The sequence below is a fragment of the Manacus candei genome, unplaced genomic scaffold (assembly GCF_025592945.1).
Source record: "Manacus candei isolate 608988 ecotype Guabito, Panama unplaced genomic scaffold, ASM2559294v1 h1tg000113l, whole genome shotgun sequence".
NCBI lineage: Eukaryota > Metazoa > Chordata > Aves > Passeriformes > Pipridae > Manacus > Manacus candei.
The window spans coordinates 591267-613990 of NW_026138161.1; the positions used below are offsets into that span (position 1 = coordinate 591267).

General features: G+C 36.9%; 1 protein-coding gene across 6 annotated transcripts in view; it reads right to left on the bottom strand.

Annotated features, from left to right (window-relative positions):
- Positions 1 to 680: 680 nt before the first annotated feature.
- CUNH14orf39 (chromosome unknown C14orf39 homolog) overlaps positions 681 to 22724 on the bottom strand; it is a 36280-nt gene continuing 14236 nt past the window's right edge. For all 6 annotated transcript variants that reach the window (XM_051769881.1, XM_051769880.1, XM_051769877.1 and 3 more), the window contains 13 exons: positions 19554 to 19738; positions 19052 to 19094; positions 18514 to 18634; positions 17262 to 17356; positions 12286 to 12425; positions 11771 to 11850; positions 9652 to 9737; positions 9499 to 9563; positions 8389 to 8456; positions 6624 to 6763; positions 5987 to 6122; positions 4508 to 4565; positions 681 to 3282 (listed from right to left, as the gene is read on the bottom strand). In XM_051769881.1, the coding sequence (XP_051625841.1) occupies positions 3080 to 3282; positions 4508 to 4565; positions 5987 to 6122; positions 6624 to 6763; positions 8389 to 8456; positions 9499 to 9563; positions 9652 to 9737; positions 11771 to 11850; positions 12286 to 12425; positions 17262 to 17356; positions 18514 to 18634; positions 19052 to 19094; positions 19554 to 19738 (1420 nt within the window). In that variant the 3' untranslated portion in view covers positions 681 to 3079. The remainder of the gene's footprint in view (positions 3283 to 4507; positions 4566 to 5986; positions 6123 to 6623; positions 6764 to 8388; positions 8457 to 9498; positions 9564 to 9651; positions 9738 to 11770; positions 11851 to 12285; positions 12426 to 17261; positions 17357 to 18513; positions 18635 to 19051; positions 19095 to 19553; positions 19739 to 22724) is intronic.

Consider the following 22724-nt stretch of genomic DNA (forward strand, 5'->3'; position numbering starts at 1 on the left):
ATACTGATAGACTTGGACCGAAGTTACAGAAAATTCATAAATTGCTCTTAACATAAAATTTGATTTTTGAGTGTGAACAGTTTGCTGAAGGTCTAATTTCCTGCCAAAAGTGGTGGGTGAAGTCACAAAACAGCATTCCATGACGATAAGTCTTGTATCCCAAAACTGCTGGAAGTCGTTACATCAGTCTTTACCTCATAGTTGCTACTTTGATTTTTGAGCACCAAATTTATCCAGCTGTTGCTTATTTGTTAGCCAAATACCCCCAACTGCTTATAAACATGCTTTTACATTTATGCATCAGTAAAACTAACAGTAAAATAGTAGATGGTGCTCCGGACAAGGTGTTGTGTTACTTTACAAATTATAATGTTGTGGGGTTTTTTTTACTGGAAGACCACTTTGCAGAACAAGGCATATGGTGGAGACATGCTGTCTGTGTTATTTCTGAGCAGAAGAATATCATCTCCATATAGCTATTATGTCTGAGGGAGAAACAAAACTGAGGCATCAGTGTCTGTCTCGTCACAGCAGCAGGTAGGAGTGTGAATGTCAGTAGTCACCCTTCAAACATTTTACTCAAGAAATTCGAAAACTGATTTCTTCAAATATCATTTTATTTCCTCACAATTTGGTGACATAAGATATTTGTTATAAATATTTATTTAACCTAATGCAGGGTGGTACACTACCTTTTACGAGGAATTTTTCAAGTGAAGTCGTTTTCTGTCAAAAACTTCATTAAAAACTTAAGTGGAACAGTAAATATATCAGGGCTCTGAACAAACATTTGCCTTCTGAGGAGGATACTCATATAAGAGTCAAAGCCAAATCCCTTCTCTGCTTATTTAAGAGAGGTTTTTTGCTGTTAGTACCTTAGGGCTCGCTTGTGAACCTGAGCTCTGTTTCCTGAGGTGCAATACAAGGACAGAACAAAAAGGCAACTCCCCCTCCAAGGATTCACAGCACAAGGGCACAGCACAACCCCATTGCCACCTTGCTGACAGCTGCACTGCTTTTAGGAGATTACAGCTCCCAGCTGCCACTGCCACGGCGCTGGTGGAGGTTCCTGATCTCCAGCTCAGCTGGAGTAACAGGTGTAATACCTGGAATACCTGGAATTTTGCTCTCAAGCAGCTCTCACTGCACTGACAAGAGAATCTCTGTCTACACAGCTTTCAGACCAGAGGTGGATGCAGTCAGGGGTGTGTGTAAGGGATGAACCAAAATGACGTTGGTCAGTGAGATACATTCTGTGTCAGCAATCCAGCAACATGACTGCTATTGATTCTATAGGCCAATAAGGGACCATTTTAAGACAGAATTTGACTGATACTAATGAAAAAAACTCAGTGTGTGTTTATTAGCAGTTCATGCTCTTAGATCTCAGTAAAGTATCCCAGATGCTGAGTGGTTGGTTCTTTCAGAGCTCTTTTTCAGCAGCTTTCTCTTTTATGTTATTAATCAGCCTATCCAGTTTCTGTCAGTAAACATCCACCAAGACCTAGAACTATGGTTTCTGCCTCTTCAGCCTGCAGCCTTGGCTTCTGGACTTTAATGTCAGAGACATGGATGACAGAATCCATCAGGAGAGGGGAAAGAAAGCTTCAGCCCTAAATAACACAGTCTCAGACTTGCCTCTCCCTTATGTTTTTCACATTGCCAGGTATGCAGCAGATTAGAAAAGCTGAGTCTCACTTCTTATTAGCTGAAGTTCAGCAGGACTTCACTAAAACTTTCTGATTCATCTTCATTAAAAAAAAAAAAAATCCAAATTTCACAAATCTCTAGGTACTAGTACTTAAGAAAATCTGGGTGTTACAAAAATGGTCCTGAGACATTTAGGAGTTTGGTAGAAAAGAAACAGTGGCATAGATAACCAAGCTTCTGGTCATTTAGGGCTTTGCAGGTGAGCAGAGGGAAAAGGGACTCTACTCCCCTTCTGACATTGTTGACATTTTTTGGCAGACTGTGCAGATTCTATGGACAGGATGCTTTTAGTCCACTTGTTCCACTCAGTCTACGTGCCCCCCTAACTAGTTTGTGCATTTGCAATGTCTCTGTGAAATCTGCTGATTGATGTGGTCTTCTATTTTGCTTGCCTGCTGTCAGGAAGGGTGTTTGCTTCATAGTAAATGACTGAGAAACCCAATTCCCTCATAAATTCATAAAGAGCATCCAAAATTAGTAACCTATGCTTCATATGTAACAGAAAAAAAGATATCTCCAAAGTGATCTGGTGTTTCCTTCAAAGGCCATAAATGTGAAAGTTGTGGTTCTAGAGAAGATGGTTCTGAGGGATTCACAGGGCACAGGGCTGTGCTGGCTCAGAACAGTCAGAATTCCTTGCTGAGTAACCCTGATATTGTCTTAAAAGCCATTCTTTCCACAAGGAAAGGCATTTGTGGAGAGCTGAGGGATACACTTGTGCTGACCACAGTTAGACTTTGGGAACTGTCTCTGCCTTTTTTTGAAAGACACTAGATAAAGAGGAAAAAATTTGCTTTCAGTATGTCGAGTGGAAAGACTGAATTTGAAATGTTAAGTATTAGAATTGCAACATTGTTTCACTCCAGATATTAAGAAATAACTACAAAACTTTACATAAAATTAACAAAAATGTTTATTTCAAAATTATAAATCAGTTGTTACACACAGAATACTTAAAACAGTGTCTAACTCAAATTCAGCTTTTACTGCTACAATAAAGTCACTCTTACTAATACAAGCAATTTGTTTTATTTCAGAGGCTGAAAGTAGTCATCTAGATGTTTAGATGCTCTCACACAGATATTGAATTAACTCACTACTGTAAAATGATATTTCTGCTGCTTCTAAGTGCCAATCTGGCAAGAGCATATCATAACATTTTATGAAAAAACACCTTCAGAAAATAAATAAGAAAAATAAATCTGCATCAACACACACATGTTCTTGCAGCAACTACAGTAATGTATTCTTACATTATTTCTTACAGAAATGAAAGGAGAAGATGAAATGCTTTGTACTTTAACTTCAGAAACTGAAAACATTTGTCAAGGCTAAGTAGGAAAAGAATTTAAAAGGAAGTCAAAGGCATTCAAAAGAGTGTAAATTGCTTTGTATTTTGTAAGGAAGAATGAAAACCTTTCATAGAAGGAGATTGTGATGATCTCTGATCCTGTCCAAATGCAAATGGAAAACTAAAGTCATCTTTTCCATCTCCAAATGCATGAGAAGTCGATTCTGAGGCGAAGGGAAAGGCAAATGCATCCTCACTTTCAGGTTTCCCAAAGAAGCTCCCTATATGGAATACACAATTTATTTATTATTAGATTAAATCTTACTGAGAGAATTCTGCATTCAGCATATGTTCCTTTAAAAACACATTATGCCCAATGTCCTGCTGAGCATCCACATACAGTTGTGTGTTTATTTCTGCACTAGAAATGGTATTTCCAGGAGGTCATTATTAGAATCTACATCGAAGGAAGTGTGAAGTGCTGGAATGATTCAGAACAACAAAACACTTGTGCATGATATATTTTGCAACAGAGTAACAGAGGTCTTTGTAAACAGAATCTACAAAAGTGTTTCTTTAGAGAACAATGTGATCAATCACTGAAATACTTGGAAAAACAAAGCTGCTGACAGAAAAACACTTGAATTTTTATTTAGTAGCACAGAATTCACACACAACAACAGCTACATATGCATAAACCCTTATATTCTATACTCATCCAATTTTAAAAAAAAGTAGCTTTGCACTTGCAGCACCTCAAAAGAAAAAGATTAGATTACAGTTCCCTTCAGGGAAGTGCTTGATCAGAAGTTTTGATCCTATTGATATAATTAAAAATTGGCTTTTCCTTTCAGAAAATCCAGGACTTCACACAGATCATGCAAATGTCTGTGGCTCACTCATACTGAGTGAAAGATACTGTGTATTAAGTCTGATTCTGCTCTTTTGTGCCATTTTTACATTGTGTACTTTCAACAGTTTACATCGATGAAAGTTAGTTTACTATTGAGATTTCTTTAATCAAATGGAAACTTTATTTTCATTTTAGTTGAGGGAGGAAACAAAACCCAAGCAGATGTACTCTTTCCAACTCTAAGCTGGTATCTTTAAGTTAAAGTAGTATTTACCAAGTACTACAGCTTTTTACATTAAAATAACTGTTCCTTTTATCTGTGAAAAAGCTTTGAGAGTTGAATTTTTCTTCTCCCTTGCAGGTCCTCTCCATTTGCTTCAAACACACCTGCCACTACTGCTATTTCTTTCTTTCTCATACCTCTTTTTCTTCCCATGGTGTCTCAGACATTTGAAGCCAAACATGCAAGGAAAGATTTAAGCTCATCTAAACACAAATGAGCACAATAAACCACTGAGCTACATTATCACACCTGACTGTCCTTTCAAGACAAACAAAGGTGCTCTGCTAAGCAGGATCATGAGCTTGTCAGTCATATAAACACAAGCAGAAGACAGCTGGTCTACACAAGCACGTCTGAGTTTCAGACTTACCAATATCTTTGTGTGGGGACTGAGTGTTCAGGTTTCCCACAGGAAAATTTTCTTCTGCCTGAAAATGTAAACAAATATTCTATTTAACAAATGAGAAAGGCAACAGATAAGCTCTAATGCAGGTATGTAATATGCTCTTTTGCTTTTGGTGAGAAAGACACTGTCTCAGTGTTAGCAGCCTTCACAAAATCTGTATTCAAAGGTGTATATCAGTCCCTAAAGTTGCAAAGGAAACTCTTTGATCAGATAGATTTCATTATAGTTGCACATATCTGCAAACACACTCCCTCCATTCTCCTAGAAAAAAGACCACATCAGACTGGTAGCTGTCCAAAAGCTGATCTGGCTAACTGCTGTTGTTTAAACTGAAAAAAACCCAAAATTATTTCATTCTGTGACATTTTAGAAAACCTCTAAGCAACAACACAATTAGTTCCTACTGAGTAGGAGCTGCCATTGCCAGAAAGAGTAGCAGGGTAATCACTTGTCACTCTTGAGGAGAGTTCTTACACCACATTTAAAATAGATGCTGAAGTCCTTCAAAACCCCAATCTAACGGCAGAGAATCCCACCTCTGGTACAGTCTGATAATTCTTAGTTTCTGTCACTGAACAGGCACAAAATAATGTGGGTTCTGACAGCACTGCATGACTTAATATCCAGCTCATTCCTCAACAACTCACAAACCGCTCACCAGTGTGTTCTGTCCTACACACAGCTCATGCTACAAGACACCAACAACACGTATCTTGCCAAACACAAAATGAAATGGTGCTTTCCCTCACCCCTGTTTCAGCTTCTGTCCACTGAAACAGGAGATACCTGAGCTCCAATCCCTTATTTGCATAATGGGGTTTGGATCTCCACTGCCAAGTGGTTCCTAACCCCTGTCCTAGGCACTGACACACATCCATCCTGGAGCCCCAATTATCTCCCTGTTAACCCAGGAGAGGAAAATTGACTGGGCAGCACTGCAGTTGGGGAATCTGCAAGGAAAAGGAAGACCTGGATTCCTTTCCTTGTTCCAAATAGTTGTCTACATAGCTCCTCCATTTAAGTATAACTATTCCATATTTGCTGTTCAATGCCCTTAATAGATTGTGCTTTCTTCCTTTCTCACTGTTCTTCATCTCATCAAGACCACAGAGGATGTGTGTGTGAGCTGGGAATTCTGCTAGAGAACCTAAATTTTGCACTGCAACACTGAACCAGAAGCCTTTTGGTAAATCAAGTCACCACTACATTTGCACAAGATCCATCTGAGAAAGATTCATACTTGGTCAGAAGTCATCATAGGGGGAATTGCCAGGAAAGGAGTTAAACATTTTCAAAGGACAACAAAGTAAAATTAAGCAAGATATTAAAAAAATAAATTTACTACAAGATAACCAGTCTGAAAAATCTCATTCACTGTCCGTGCTGTTTTCTTCACTTATTTTGCTTTGTGGAAATGTGGTGCTCACAAGTAATCATTTTTACCTCATCAGATGAGTTTTGTGCCCCAAACACAGAAGAACCAAAGAAGTTAAAGCCAGGTGACTTCTGGGAGAAGTTCATGAGAGAAAAGAAAGCAGGAGATTTTGATGTTCCTTCTTCACAACCTAAATTTTGAATGCTGTAAATACAGAAAGGAATAAACCATATTAATAGTTTTCTAAGTAATGATGGCTTTTTTTGTTCTATTTTTTTTCTTTTTCTGTTTTTTCACCTTTTTAAATCCCCATAGCTTCCATCAATAATTTCTTTTTGCATCACAGCACAGGTAACACAATTCTTTAAAGCAAAAGTGGTATTCTTACCAATTCTCTACCCTTCTAACAACAACAGCCTATATAAAGACAGAAATCAGGGGTACAAATATTACTGCAGGAAAACACAATGTGTCTCATATTTCTAAGCAGAGTCTTGCTCTTTCAAACAGCCTCAAGTGGAAAGGATATTATAAGAAGAAAACCTAATAAATGCCTAGAATAAATTGGAAAAAAAATCTGAATATTTTCAGTCAAGTTTTCTAGAAAATTCTTTTTATAGTATCTTCCAAGAATAGCAGAAAGGCTTATACAATAAACATCAATACAGTTTTTTGCCCAAGATCAAATAAAAGCTGAAATCATACAAGTCAAAGGGAGGTGTTTCAGAGAACTGCATCTTCTTCCCCTTTAAGTCAGGTGTTTTAGGTGCTCTTAAAAATGGTTCTGCACTTTCTTCTACTGTGTCAGGATTATCTTCATTTGGATTAAAACAGGTGTGTACATCCTATTAAAAAGAAATATACAACAATGTTTATAACGTATAAAATTTCCCAAAATATCATTAGCCCATTTACCTATAAATATGTTCATGATATACTTTAGGTCTAGTGATGTCTCATGAGAAATAAAAGGATTTTAATAAAATGCTCACAGTGACATATTCACCATCCTTAAAACTGTAACCTTAATTTACCCAATTAAAATGGACTTCCTGTGAGTTAAAATTTTCATCCAAAAAATAAAGAAACTTGTGAAGTAACATTTTCAACGAAAGATGTAATTCTAAAGTATGTCTTAGCATAATGTTTAAGGTCACACTGGAATCCTCTTGATGCTCCCTAGTGAGAAAAAGGAACATCACCAGCAGAATGTATTTCAGTTGACTGAGATACTTCATCTTCCTCAGAAAAGGTTAAATGAGAATGTACACTTGGATTCTGTGCAGCAATTTCCACCAGACTCAATATTGTTTTAAATATTTCTTCTCCATCAGTTGGTTTCAGGCACCATTCTGTAGTGAATCAACCAGAGGATGAAGAGCATCTCAGACTTGATCTTGTCTACTAGTTGCAGCTGTGTGCTGCTCTGGGCTGGGGTAGAGATTGTGTTCTTCACAGGGGATGGCATAGGAGATACAGTGATAATTATTCAGGGATGTTTCAGTTACTGCTGAGCAGTGCTCACACAACATCAAGGTCTTTTCTGTTTCTCTCCCACTGCTGAGTGGGCTGGAGGTGCACAAGGAACTGTGAGGGGACACAGCTGACCCCAACTGACCACAGAGGTACTGCACACCATGTAATGTCATGCTCAGCAATAAAAGTCGTGGGGAAGAAAGAGGAAGAGGGGAATGTTTGGAGTCATGACATCTGCCTTCCCAAGCAACTGTTATGAGTGATGGAACCCTCTGTTTCTGGAAATGGCTAAACAACTGCCTGTAGATAGGACATAATGACTGAATTCCTTATTCTGTTTCACTACATGCACAGCTTTTGCTTTACCTGTTAAATTGTCTTTATCTCAACCCACAAGGTTTTGCATTTTCACCCTTCTGACTCTGTTCCCCTTTCCACTGTGGGGGGCAGGGAGCAAGTGGCTGTGTGGTGCTCAGCTGCTGGTGGGTGTTAAACCACATCTGGATACCACCTACATGTGCAACACAACTGGCTTGAATATTACTTGAATATTATGTGTGCTTGATCTCACATCCAGGCACACCTGGTAAAAGCAGTGGCAATGGAGCCAGCACTGAGCCTATTTATCACAGTTCTTAGTGAGAAATAAAGTTTCAAAAGCAGTCTTTTTTTTCAATGTTTCATCAGCTCACACTGATGAAAATGTTATGCACCAATTGATACAAAAAATATGATGTGCATAGGATAGTCATCCTAAATGGTCTATTGTTAAAGCAGCAAAAAACCCCTCAGAACACTGATGTGATCAAGAGCAATGATCACTATATTACCAACCAGAGGGTATTGGTTGGCTCCTCACCTGTTGTGTGCCTTACAGTGAGTCACTCTGCCAATTTCTGAGACTCACCTCTTGCCAAACGATTCAAACATGTCTAAATATTTTGACTATTGTAAATAAATTAATTACTTATGACACAAGAAATGCTTTGCTTACTTGAGGTATGTGTGAAGATTCCTTTGGCTCATCTGCTTCTTTATCACCACGTTTGGCCTCTTGGTTTGCTGCACAAAAAAAGACAGCACTGTCTGTATTACAGCAGCCTTTTAAACAGGTACATAAAAATTACATTGTGGGAAAGGATCCCTGAGGAGGGTTTACTAAGTCGGCATTGCTATTGCTGAGGAAGTGTTCTGACTGTGGTTTTCATAACAACCCACTCTGTGGCTACATCCATAATAATTACCTCTTGTTCTGCCACTTACTCACTATTGTCAGAGCATTACTCGGGCTGCTTCACGTGTTTTGGTGTGTTCTCTAAACCTACCCATTGTTCCCTGAGAGTGCTGTGTTTGTCTAATCCAGCCACTGCCCTCTGAGAGTGCTAAATAGCAGTCAATAGAAACCAGGTGGGGGCAATATAAAAAGCACATCCGTGTGACAGTGATGAAGTGTTTAAAGGAGGATGAGAAACGAGAGGGAATGTTATCAGACTTTCTGCTCTAAGCTTCAGGTCGTGCAACATCTCAGGCACTGTGGGTTAAGGACACTGTGTTTCAGGACACAGAAGTAGTGTCCTATTTATAAAAAATTATAGACTATAACCTTTTACATGCATCTAAATTGGCAGTATAATTAGAAAAAAAATATTTAAACTGAAGTTCAGTGCCTTGTAATCTCAAAAACTGTAGGTGTGTTTCTAACTACCCTGTTTTGTTTCTGTAAACATTCTGTATGTTTTTCTCCAGTTAATTTTTGTCATTAATAATCTTAATGTGATGATTCCAGATTCCTAAATGACTGGGTTTATTATACCCCTTTTCTTTGCATTTTCTCATGCCTCCTGGGCAGGTTTTGAGACTGGATTTCATTTTACCCAAGTAATTTGAGACTAGAGTAAGAATTTACAGGAGCTGTTGGAAGCTTCCATTCATTGGCAATGGTCAATGCAGAATGAATCTGCCTGTCTGCTATACTCAAAGTTTGAACTAAATGATCAAAGTGGGAAAGGAATACAAATGGTGGCTCTCTTAACACCAGAATGAAAATTTGGTCCATAGAATTATATGATCCAGCCTTATAAAAAAAATTGCAGTGGTACCTTACCCATTACTGCCTTTTTACTCTCAAACTGCTGACTGGAAGTCAACTGCTTTGGAGGATTTGTCACTCTAAAAGACAAAAATTATTGTTTGTCTAAATATGAATTACTTCCAAAAACCTCAGCCTTAAGAATGAAAACTACTTTATTAAAGTTACCTGAATTTCATTGGGGTTTGTATGCTTGCTATTGATGGAACTTGGGCAATTCGTGGGTTATTGGTCCCTGCAGTGTCAATAACCATCTAAAAGGCAGAAGAAAAATTCAAATGAGGCAGCAAATGAAATTGTGACATCAACAGTATCACTTTAATTTCTTCTTACACTGTGGAAGTCCCTTCTTTTAACCAGGAATTAAGGATCAGGCAATGTAAAAAAAACCCTACCTTTTTGCTATATTTCCATTATCTACATTTTGACAGTATGATACCCAAAATCACTTTATAATTTTTTATAAAGTCTTAGTCACAATACTGATAACTAGATGTGAATAATTAACTCCTCTGTGACACAAATAATGTTATATAATTCACAAACTTTATCCAGGTTTGCTGCTGCTGCTTCTCAACACAAAAAGGGCTGGGCCAGGCCTGCCTCTGCCACTGAAGGCTGATGTGAGCATGTACATCAGCCTCAGTCAGCACAGATCTCATGTGTGGATTGAAAAACTGCAGAAAACATGAAGTACTCCCACCTCACAGATTTTTATCAGATCAAAAGCCCTAACTCTTATATCTAGGGTGTCTTTGTGCCTTAAGGGCAGAGTGGCACCAGGGTTCTTTACCTCTGCATCAGATAACACATTATTTCACAGGGAGCATCTAGTTCTAGTTTATTTTTAATTTACAAAATGTATCAATCTGAATTCAGTTCAGGATAGGGGACTAAAGGGCTGGTTCTGCATTATCTGTCTGCCACTCAACTCCTGAAGTTTACAGCACACCTTCTCTGAAGCATAGTAACCTTTCTTCCAATCTTATTTTGCCTCAGACTCCATCTTCTTTTCCTTGTTGTCATCATCCTTTCTGAAAGTTCTCTTAACCTTGACTTACTGCTTCTCAGTATTGTCTAAGTGCAATTCTAAGTCCTAGATTTCCAGCCTCATCTCTAGATTACCCTGGCAACAGCCCCTTCCATCATCCTTGTCATGTCCAACTCCCTCAGCCAGTCACAAATGAGAATTGCTTGAAATTTCTTCTGGCCTCATTCCACTCAGCCTGGCCACTGCCCTTCGTGTTGTCTTATATTATGAAGACACTGTCTTCTCCCACAAGCTCCACTCTACATCATTTAGTGATTCCCTCTCTTAGTCCTTCAGTTCCTTTGAAATTCTTAAGAAAATCACAACTGGTTCTGTTTAATTTTACTTTGATTTTTATTGTTCAATAACATTTGGGTTTAAATAGAATGAGTGAGGTGCCCCTTAGAAAGAAGGTTTTGATATGGAAGCTTCCCCAAGCTTCTGCACAGCAAACACAATCACAAACTATTTACTTTGTCTCCTATGGCCTTCCCTTATCTGAGTACTCCTTCAATACCTTAACAACCTATTGCTCCTATCAATGTCCTTGCTCTCTATGAGAATATTAGTGGTTTTCACAACTGTGCAAGCTGTTCCTCCAACTTGTTCCTAGGTTGGTTGATTGTGTTTGAATATTTAAGATACGAATACACTTCACCATTTCATAAAAATGCCATATGAACTCTGTGTTTATGGGTGAGAGACAGAAAATGGACTTGTGGATTCCTGCAGTGTACAAAGCAAGGTTGTTCATGGTTTTATTCCTGTCAGCCCAGATTTTTGTCTCTGGTTAAACCTCAGAACTGAGCTGTTAACTGTAGGCACACCTGTACAGCATCCTGCACACTCAGTCCTTTATGAAATCCTTCATTATGGAGTAGATGACTGACAAGTCATCAGTAATAGATTATGCTCCTCCTTTAAGGCTCCAAAAATTTGCTACATAAAACCAAGTGAATCTACAAAGGTTATTCTAAATTTTGAAAACTATTACACAAAATTAGTTGGAAAAGTGGAGCACCTCAAGTTTGACATGAGAATGCTTTGCAAGAGCAAACATATTTTCAGAATGAAAAGGCAGCAAAGAAAGATTTTTGTTGTCATTACCAAATAATAGCAGATTACCAAGATTACAGGATTGGCAGGTTTCATGTAAGATATTATAGCACAAGGCATGTTTGAAGTGTTTTAAATTTAAACCACCACATAAACCAGATTATATAATCTCATGTTTTTACCAGTGGGAGAGCTACATACCTCTGACAAATTTTCTGCAAGATTGGAGGAACTGCTAGTGGCAACTGAAAGTTCCATTGTTTTTTCTTTGTCTTCTCTCCCTAAATTAATAAATATCATGTAATATTGTCAATAGGATTAAGTATCCAAAGCATGGCATTGTTAAACTAAACTTGGGAACAACGATTATAAATTTTCCTTTCAATACAGAGCGAAAAGAAAATTATCATAAAATATGAAAGTATTAATCAAATAATAGTTAATATTTGCTGTACTAATGCAAACAGTGCTAAAGGCATGTTTCAGATTTTTCTGGCAGCGTGCATCATGTTACTTTACTCATTGCATAGGTACCAGAGGAACCAGACAGAAGATTTCCTGAACATAAAGATGGGTAAGCACCCAACTTCCACTGAAAACTTGACTTCAACTGTCACAGTAGGAGCAGTTCACTAGATTTGTTGTTGTGCATTATCCATTCATTTACACAAAAATAATCCAAAATCCTCACTGAGAAATCATTAAACACACTGCACCTGTTTCTGGATGTTGATTTGAGAATCTAATACTCTGTACAGACTGGACCAATTTCTGAGGAATGTGTAGCACAGGTAATGGTTTACACCACTGATGTTTCTCTTTTGGCAAAGGTGAGTGTTCAGGCTCTTCAAACATCCTAAACAGAATTAAATTTAAAATCATTAAGTTGCAAGAGAAAAGAAACCATAAAATGTAACTGCTTCAAATAAGTGTAGTTTTCAAGGGAGTTGGATATTGTCAGAGAGGTTCTACCACTTTCAGCGCCAGTAGTTGATAAAAATTGACATTTTCTTTAAATAATATCAGACAGAGAATATCACTGAAAAAAAGAAACCACCAAGTAGTAACAAGCCAATCATAAGAACATTGATGACTTAAATTTTGTCAGTATCAAAGAAAAGAATTAGTAGTTTGAAATTTGACACTTTGAATAAAGTACATCATTATTGTAGTTCTGAAATTACATTTTCACATTTAAAAACACTTCTCTCTCTCTGAGATTGTCTGGAATACTCACACTACACATACACAAAAGAGAAAACTGCAGCAAGTGTTTTCACTTGTGGGGTAATTATCTGTGTAGGGTAAATAGCTCTTTACAGTGGAGAAAGACAGAGGTTAGCAGAACAATGAAGGGTAAAGTGGCTATTTGGCACAGGAACGTTTACCATTTTTTAAAATAATGAGTTCTATTCTATTTTCTCTCTGGCATTCTTGCTTAGTGCCTCTGTGCTTCTAGCTACAACATCTGGTCTGTTACTGACTGAACAATGCTGGTCAGAACAAACAAAGAACTGAGTCAGTCTGTTGGTTCTTCTTGAAATGTTCCATAAACAAAAATAAGATAAAATGTAGGATGCTCTTTATAAAACAATGTGGAGTAAAATTAGTGGTACTAATAAAAAAATACCAATTAGAAGCACTGGTTAAGACAGGTGGGCCTAACACATTAAACTCATATCCATACCTGTGCTCACATAAAACTGTGAATGCACCTCAGACAAGTAACTCTGATGAAAAGGACCATTTTCATGTGTAGTTACATATACACCTGGTGCTGTGCTGGACTGAGAGCTAACAAACTATACAAACCATACACCACCTAACACAGCAACCAAAAAAACCCTACGAATATTAGAGATTTTTTTAAACAATTGTATCTTTTAGTTACACTGATTATAGATAAACCTGTGTCAAGACTGAATATTACAGGAAATAAGATGTGTATACAGCTGGTGCATCTTTAAATTCAGATGCAGGGAGCATAAAAACGAGGAGAAATCAAAACACAGCTAAGCACAGAACTCTGGCTAAAACTGCCTCACTTTGTTCAAAGTGGCTTATTGGACCACTTTACCACAATCATCATTCAAAGATCAATGGAACAAGGCTGCAGTGGTTAAGGTCATCAGCTAGACTGCCATGGACAGTCTAATAAGGGTGGGGTTTTTTGTTGTTTGGGGTTTTTTTCTTTTGTTTTGGATTTTTTTTTCCACAGAATTTAGGATGCTAAGTTATGTTTTTAAAAGTTCTTGCAGTCACTTTCCACGTGCTCCTGTAAAGCCTAGCAGACAACTCTACCTTTCTAAAGATTTAGTCTCCATTAAATATATTCCCCATATTCTCCATAAAAAATATTCTTTCACAAGGCATATCTATTCAGAAGAATGTAGCAAAGGTAGTTACAAACCAGACTCAGAAGCTCTTAAATATGCACTTTTTGAGTAGCAGAACTTGCAGTTAAACTTCATGCATGTGCAATACAGCTGTTCCCTTCCCTCCTCAAAAACACTGTTGAAAAACAAACCATGGGCATCTTCTCTGACATAATTAATAACCACTGGAAGAAAAATCAAACTGCAAACTGAAGCTCAAAACAGTCCAAATTGCAGTAGCAAGAAAGAGCATTTGTCTTCTTTCTCTGCTTCATTGTTAGTAGACATCTGAGTAGATAAAAAAATCTTTATCTTGATCCATACTGCAAAACAGGGGACGTTTTTTAAAGTGTAAAGGAAAAAAATAGATATTCTTAAATCAAAATAAAGGGGCATTTTCTTAGTAATAGTTTCTTCACTGTAGCATAACAAAGCCCAAAGATTAATATTACTTCATTTTCACTAAAGGAATCAAGTGTATTTGATCAGACATATGAAGAATCACACCTGATTCCTGTGGTATTTACAGGACTCTCCTGAAGTCATGCTCAGTATTCTCATGAGGAGAATGCCAGCAATTCCTTTGGGAAGCAGGACTTTAAATGACTAGTAACTAATAACTGCCTATGAGGTTTGGTGAGCACAGGGTTGCCTCTTCATATATGTTTACACTGGAAGTCCTGAAACAACTTTTTAAGTACTTTTCCAAGAATTATATTACCAAGTTTTTTCTTTGATCAGTAAAAGTTAATCTCTTGTAATGCAAAGGTACTGAAAGAGCAGCAATAATCTGCCATGGGATATCTTTTATGTGAAGTTTTAGCAAAAAGCTCTCTCTTGGAACATAAGAAGTGGAATTAATATATGACCAAAATGGAAAAATAATAAATACAGAATTACAGAATAATGAAATTAAAGCTCTCTCAAACATTTTAGAAAAGCAGAGAGAATGGACATGATATGTGCTGTAGCACAGTTCAAGATATCAGCCTTTCTACGTAATAAATATAATCTCTAATTGAGAAATCAAGACTAGGGCTTCGAAAGAGTTGAGTCCTATTTGGTGGTTGATGAGAACTCTTGATTTGCAAATTTTACCTATGATGACTGTCAGTGTAACTGGTGAACTACAAAAGCCCACAAATCAGAGAGAACAGCTGGTATGAGCAGAGGAACCTGTGTTTTGCACTCAGCCTTATCAATAACTGACCAGCCAGCAGTAAATGATTCCAACTAAAATGTTCCAGGCCTTTTAAAAGAACATTTACCACTTCCATTCTCCTGCCCAAAGGAGGACATATAAATCAGCACCTATTAATTGACTTGCAAGTTGGTTTCTTGCCTTGTAGCCCTCTAAAGCATTTCATGGGTATTAGTTTGTACATTGTTCTGCTCAGTGCTTTCATTGCTCTCTTTAGTTCTTTCCCCTGATGCTGCTGGTTTCATGCTGGTCTGGATCAGTTCATGGAGATTCACAGTACAATTCCCTTTTTTTCTGCTTATTTTGTGGCAGATGAAGATATCTCCTCTTCACAAAGATTTCTTTGCTCAGTAGTAGCTTTGTAGTGACTGCAGGACAGCTCACAAGAAACTACAGCCTTTGGCACCCACGTTCTGCTGTTGTATTTTTGTACATTGCCTTGAGTCTGCAAAAGTTTTATTTCAAGTCTCATTTTCTTAATATAATTTCTATTTGTTTTTTTTCCTCACAGTGTTCATGCTCACAGCTTCATAATACGCTCATTTTTAACATCAGTAGTTATTTAAACAGTTGCTTCAATGCTTTCTAGTGAAGACTTCTTTTAATAAATTGATGTCAAATAGGGGTTTTAAATACCATTTTATGCCATTTTCTACAGGCCTTTATGTTGTGGATATTTTTGACATAAAAAAACTTCAAAACCCTTTAAAATTTACTCCAGGAAAAACTTATTAATTAATAATCAGGTTCTGGTCTGATAACACTTGCTGTATCACAGAAGTGCATACATGGAGGTTAAAAGGCACTGTGAGTTAGGGTAGTGTAAAAGGTTTACACCACCTTCTATCCATGATGCAGCCCATGGAATTATTGCTGCAGTTAGAGCTCCAAAAAGATCTGCTGGTGTGCAGTGCAGACACAGCTACAGGTGGAGGTACAAGCACAGGGAGATAAATGTAGAAATGGCAGGTCTGGCAGTGCACCCCACGGATTCCTTTCCACGAGGAGCCTGTCTGAGGGATTCTTACACCTCCATACCCAGAGCACAGACCTCTGCCTCTTATAATAAGTCCCTAATTGGCTTTTTTTGCTCTGCAGACTGAACACACGTGAGTTTCTTTGAAAATTCAAAGGGAATGCTTCCCATCTTTTATTTCGCTTTGTCTTAAAACTAATGGGGTTTCTTGTTTCCCCTTGTTGCCAATTCTAAAAGCTTACATAAGGAGGTAGAATGGTGTAAAGGCTTAAAAAAAAATCATCTGTATGATTTGTAGGTAAGGAGATATTAAAGAACTAAAAAATCCCTGTGGAAAGGATCTTAGGGATGACATATTTCTACAGATATATTCCACTAAATCCCTGTTTAAAGCCCCAAAAATATTCTTTTTCAAGTGCACCATGACATAAAATCAGTCAGACAAAATCTTTTGGACGTATTTTTGCTTTAAAGTGGATTTTGATCTAGAAGTGTCAGCTCAATGGGAGATGTTTCAACATTCATAAGGACTCCAGATAAGTGCAAGACAGTCCTGATGGTGATTTTCAGTCATTGTAATTGAGCTCAAATTAAAGTGAGTCCCAGCTGTAAATGATCGCTGACTAATTTACTAAGCCATTAATCCTGTCTATGAAACTTTCACTCATGCTTGTTTTTAAGAACTAAATTAAGAGTTAAATTTCTGAAGTAGTTCAGAGGTGAAGACAACTGACTTGTGGAACCCTGACTCTTTCCCCCAAATATGCATTTAATAGAGTTGATGTATTTTATCTCTGTTATGTATTTTATCTCTCACTGCACAGTCACTGTAGTTGCATTCAAAACTTGTAACACTACCCATACAGATTTCTCAGAGTAGCTGAGGAGCAAAGGTTTCTGCAAAATACTTTAGAATAGTATTTTTTTCGATACATTGAGCTTCCAAAAATCAAAATTTGCCACCATCTTAATCCCCAGAAATATAAAACTTTTAAAATTGCATAATTAAATCACATGATCAGGGTTAGAGAAGCTTGCCACTTCATTTTTAGCAACAATCTGTGTTTTGTAGCACTCTCTGTGTAATGCTGAGATACTACTCTGAATAAAAGCAAGGAAAAAAATAATTTTGAAGTGCACCTTTCTTTAAACTCCTTTGGTTTCTCGAGACTTTTTTGATTTTTTCCTTCAGTCATTTCAGAGTTATCTTGATCTTCTGCAGCCGCTTCAAGTCTCTTAAAAGATGAAGAACAAACAGCATAAAAATTGACACAATTTTAAATATTATAGCTATGTGCTACAGAAGTTTTCTAAACCTGATGAATCACTGCACAGCAGTAGAGTTTTTGCAGCCTAGACATTCTGAAGAAATAAACAGAACAAGGTTAAAGAGAGGAACTCCCATGTTTGTTCCAGTTCTTACAGTTTTGGAACATGTGCACTGTATATCTGTTCAGAACCTGGAGCTCCCTACATGGTTTCTTTCAAAGCTATGAGCAAATTCACCTCATCCCTTCTCTACTGTATGTTTATATAGCACACACCACCTTAGGAACTTTAGTCTAGGACTGTGTGTGTCAAACAGGATCACTAAATATTAAATATAAAACCAGAAGACACCACTTGTGCACAACATGCTTCTATCAGCACGAGGCAGTAAATGGAGTCCTTGATCAGCTGTTTCAGAGAGGTAAAAGCACCCAGATGCAATGCTATAAAAAATTACTAAACCTTTACAAGGCTGGCCTACTGGGCTACTCAGGCTTAAAACAGACCTTTTACAGAGGACTGGGTCCTCTGCTGCACTGACAAAATCCCTTTTATTTTTTGAAGATCATCCCTTTGAAATGAGTGCTTCTTCTAGTCAGTGGAACTGTATTGATCCCCTGTCTAAAATCAGCCAGTTTTACCTCTGAGGGTTTTATACCCACATATTTATTTGGGGGGGGGGGGGAAGAAAAGAAAAAAAAAGAAGGAAAGTGGGAATTTCCATTATTCTTGTTGTAAAGCATATTTAGTTAAACACAAACCCTTAAAAACCAGCAGGGCCTGTGAAAGCTGTGCACTCAAGCCCTGGGGCTCACCAAGGAGTGTCCCTGCACTGTTTTCAAGTGTCTTCTCTTGAGATAACACCAAAGTCCTCGTGACACAGTGCCTTGACAGGAACTCTGGCATAGGCTGAGGTCAACAGAAAGCAAGCTCCTAGAGCCTTTACACTCATGGACCCCTCTTCTCTAAGAAAACATATGTGATGCTACAGAAACAGAAGACTGGAATCTTGGCCTGTGTGCTTGAAAATACACCACTTTTTTTTATGTTTCAGAAAATATGATGGCAGTATGTATAACTGCGTAACGTGTATTTCTAGAAAATAAAATTAAAATACAGTTACCTTTTCTAAAGAACCAATCTTCATTTCTAATTCATCTGCTTCTTTTTTCAGTTTGACGAATTCTTGTGCAGCAACAGTGGCAAGATGTAACATTTCCTGTGTTTTTTGCTTCGAAGATGCACTTTCATGTTATGGACTATATATTTGAGCAACATGCATTTTTTTTTCTGGCAAGGGATACCACCAGATCACTGACCCCTCTGTGCCATAAGTACAAATGCCAGAGGTGTAGAAAGCTCTGACAAATCTACATTTCTTTGCCAAATCTTCAAATCTAACTTCAATTAACCTTCTCCCAAAAAAGAGTTTCCATGGATATGTTATTAAATTAAATTTTTTATTCTCTCTCTGGAAAATGCTCCCATAAATTTAAACTGAAGTGTATTATTTGACCTTTGATTTTCTCGCAGAGAAATGCTGATGCTGCCACTCTAAAGATAAATATATAAATAATTAGTCTTTTCTAATAAAAAGTTGTGGAAGGTAAATTTAAACTTTTTTCCCTGCTAACTGCACAAACATTACAAATAAAGGATACATGTGTACAGCCCAATCATTTACAGATTTAAAAGGAACAGCCTCTGCAGAAATAAAATTTAATTTCAGAACATTAATTAACAAACCTAATTTTCTTAACAAATATAAGATAAATTAATAGATCAGGAGCACGTTACTTAGTATAGATGACAGAAATTGCAGTGTAACAGTAATGCCATTAACTTGCACTAAAAAGATACTAAAATTAAATTTAAAAGTCTGAGAGCCTCGATCTAAAGGATTCTTAGAACATTTTTACCCCAAGAACCCCAATGACAAACCTCTTCTCATTACATTTAGGGGTTGAAGAAAGGAATATTACTACATATACTCTAAATTTTTCTTTGCTACAGATTTTTTTCCTTAAAAATAGTGTAACACAAAGAATATATTTTATTAACTTAAAGGAAACTGTGGAAAATGAGAGAACTTCTGTATGGCACCTTTAATGTGCAGTGCACTGCCAATAGGCTTTAGTGTAAAAGCATTGATAAGAGCTGTACCCAGATCCAAGCAAGCATCTTCCTTCCATTTGTATTTTTTCCAGTGTTTCAAAATTCTCTTTTGGATTTCTTCAACTTCCTCCTTTTTTTTGTGATGCCTCTGGGCAAGAGCAGTCTCTGCATATTTTTTGTGGTGTTCCTCCAAAACCTCCTTATACTGGGTTATGCAATCCTCATACATTTTCCTATAAATATATACACATAATTTAATTTTTTTTTCACATGAAGTCATTGTTCATAAGGAAAAAAACCTATTAGTTTATGGCATCAGCTCTGATGGGAAAAAAAAAAAGTCAGATTATATTTAATATGCCACTCTTTGGTTTTATTTTTTATTTTCTAGCTATTTTCAAGGAATACTATGTTGTATGTAAAAAAGAACACAGTTGTGATGTAAAAACCAGTCAAACCTCACTGTTCTGAAAGGAATGTAGACCACAGCACATTCAAAGTCAGCCTGGCAGATGACAAACATATTTTTTCCTGTGTCATTATCACGAAACTCACTTCAGGCCAAAGCCTCTGCTGGTGTTTATTGGCACAACTCCCTCAGTTTAACTTACAGTTAAAGAGAATTTGGCCAAACACCCCATATTTAGAGCAGCCTGATGCACCACTGGACTAAGAGCTGCCTCCAAGGAGATGCTGAGTAATCTCTGTCTGACTCAGGGAAGCCTTAAACACACATATGAGTCACACTAAAACAATAGGACTATTCACACTTAAGGCTAAGCAAACACTTAAATATTTAAATGGCAAAGAGCCAGAATGCTCAGCTTCTTGTAGGGCTGCCCTGTAAATTAATGTTACACTAATATAATTTCACTGGCATCATGTGAGCACACATTATGAGTTACTAAGGTAGGTAACATCAATTAATGTTCATGACATTCTTATAAAACTCTCAATCAGCTTTTTAAAAAATTGTACTGTAAAAACTAACAAATACCAGAAGTAACAGGATGCAACTCATCACATAAAGCATAAAATTTAGGCATGTGCAAAATACATAATAAGAGCATGATGGTGAGTGTTTCTGCAGATGGCAGATGTTAATAAAGAGGTATCACAGCTGGATATAAATTACTTAGGAAAAATGTTTAAAGTAGTGACAATTTCTTAAGGCCACTATACTATGGATGGCCATAAATACTGCTCTGTGAAAAACAGATTTTGGGAAAAGAATATGAAGTTAATAAAGAGGTTAATAAATGAGGTATGTTAATAAAGAGGTATCACAGCTACAGACATCCAGCATACACTGTTAACACTAAATAGTCATTTAATTGGGAAAGAAATAATACACAGAGTTCCTTGATATTACAATAGGCCAATATAAAATCACAGAAGGTAAAGGAAATGTCATCCTGTAGGAAAAGGTTAGGTGAGAAATACAGAGGGAGAAATCTAAAAATATAAAGTTATTAGTACACCAGTAGATTAGCAAGAAATTCCTTTATGGAAAAAATTATGGTTCATAACAGCAACTAAAGCCAGAGAGCCATCTCTTTACCTGCCCCATGAATAGAGGCTGCATTAAGGAACAGCTCTCTCTGCTTGCAAAGCAGACAGTATTTCTCTCTAAGGAACACATTTTACCTCAAACTTTTACTAATCACTTAATTGCAGCAGGACTGAAAGGCTGCATTTGTCAGTCCTGGCTGCCCGCTGGCAGCCCCAGACAATGGGAGAGAGAAAAACTCGTGTCCTGACTCAGTGCTAGAAAATTCTGCTCTTACAGAAGGAAAACAAAAGTCACGGGGTAAAAACCAGGAAGATTTTAATTTTCAGATCAAACTACACTGCAGGAACTGGTTCCTGTTAAACTGATTGAAGTTCAATACACTTTAGGGGAAAGAAGTGGTAGGTCAACACTGTGAAACCTAGGAGCTGACACTTCCCAAAATTCACATAGAAAATTACACTAATCTGTCTGTTTTTCTACACAAGTGGTCTCAGGAATCTAAGTTTCTTGATTTACTTGATATTTCTGTATAATGTACAAAATTTCCCAGGTATGAAAGATGAAAAATATTCAATTCTGTTTAATTAAATAAATGCTACAAAACTAGCTGAGGAAAAAAAAAATTTGCTAACATAAAATTTAGAATACGTTACAAATAAATTTAAACAATATAAATAAGTAAAATAATTTGTGGTAGTAGATAACATTTCAAGCTTCTGAATGTAATCCTAAAACTTTATATTCTTTTCCCAGAATCTATTTTTCTCAGATTAATATTTATGGCCATATATAGTGCAGTAGTCTTAAGAAATTGTCACTGCTTTTAACATTTTTCCTAAGTAATTTACATCTTACAGTTTGTGCAGATAACACAAAAGTATCTAGAATTCAGCACTGTTCACATTAAAGTCATTAGAAAAAGTTTCAATCTAATTGCAATGGGAAAGGGGCAGTGCTCACAAACACCCTAAACATTATGCAGATGGCAATTTATTTCTCTTTCCTTCTTCAGATCACTTTTTTCAGGATAAACTTCCAGTTCATATGAGCATTATTCTATGTTCTTGAAACCAACAACAATGAAAAAATGCGGAACGTTTGTAAAACCTACATAAGTGCCTAATTAAATACAAACTGATCTGCCCATCTTTTAAAAACATCTTTCCATCTAAAGAAGCATGTCCTGAGTGCCCACAACTCCCAAGTTGAAAAGCACATTCAGCTCATAAAGTTCTAAATATACTGATTTTTCTTCCTAATTTAAATATTTAGAACTTGCTGAATGCACATTTAGCTGACTTGAGCATATCATCAAATGCTTCAGTGCAGAGGGATTGTATCTGAGGAAAAGTTTTGAAAAATATATGAATTAAATTTATTTCATGATTTTTAGTCATGATGTCTTATAATTAAGCTTAGGAAAACAGATCAAACACTTTCATGTTGGAATTGAAACTAGTTATCTAAAGAAGCAATTTAAAAGTAATGCTTCTTTGGCTTGTCAGCTCAAATTAGTGAAAGCCAAAATGGCTTAATCATATACTCATAGAAAGCCAATTTAGCCTTATTTTTCACCAAATTTAGAGCTCTGAACAGGAAGAAGACAGATAAGCTACTAACTGAGTTAATTAAAGGCTATCAGGCATGCTGTTTCTGCTGTCTTGGGCAACTGGCAGAAAGAACAGTTACAAAAGACCCAAAGCCAA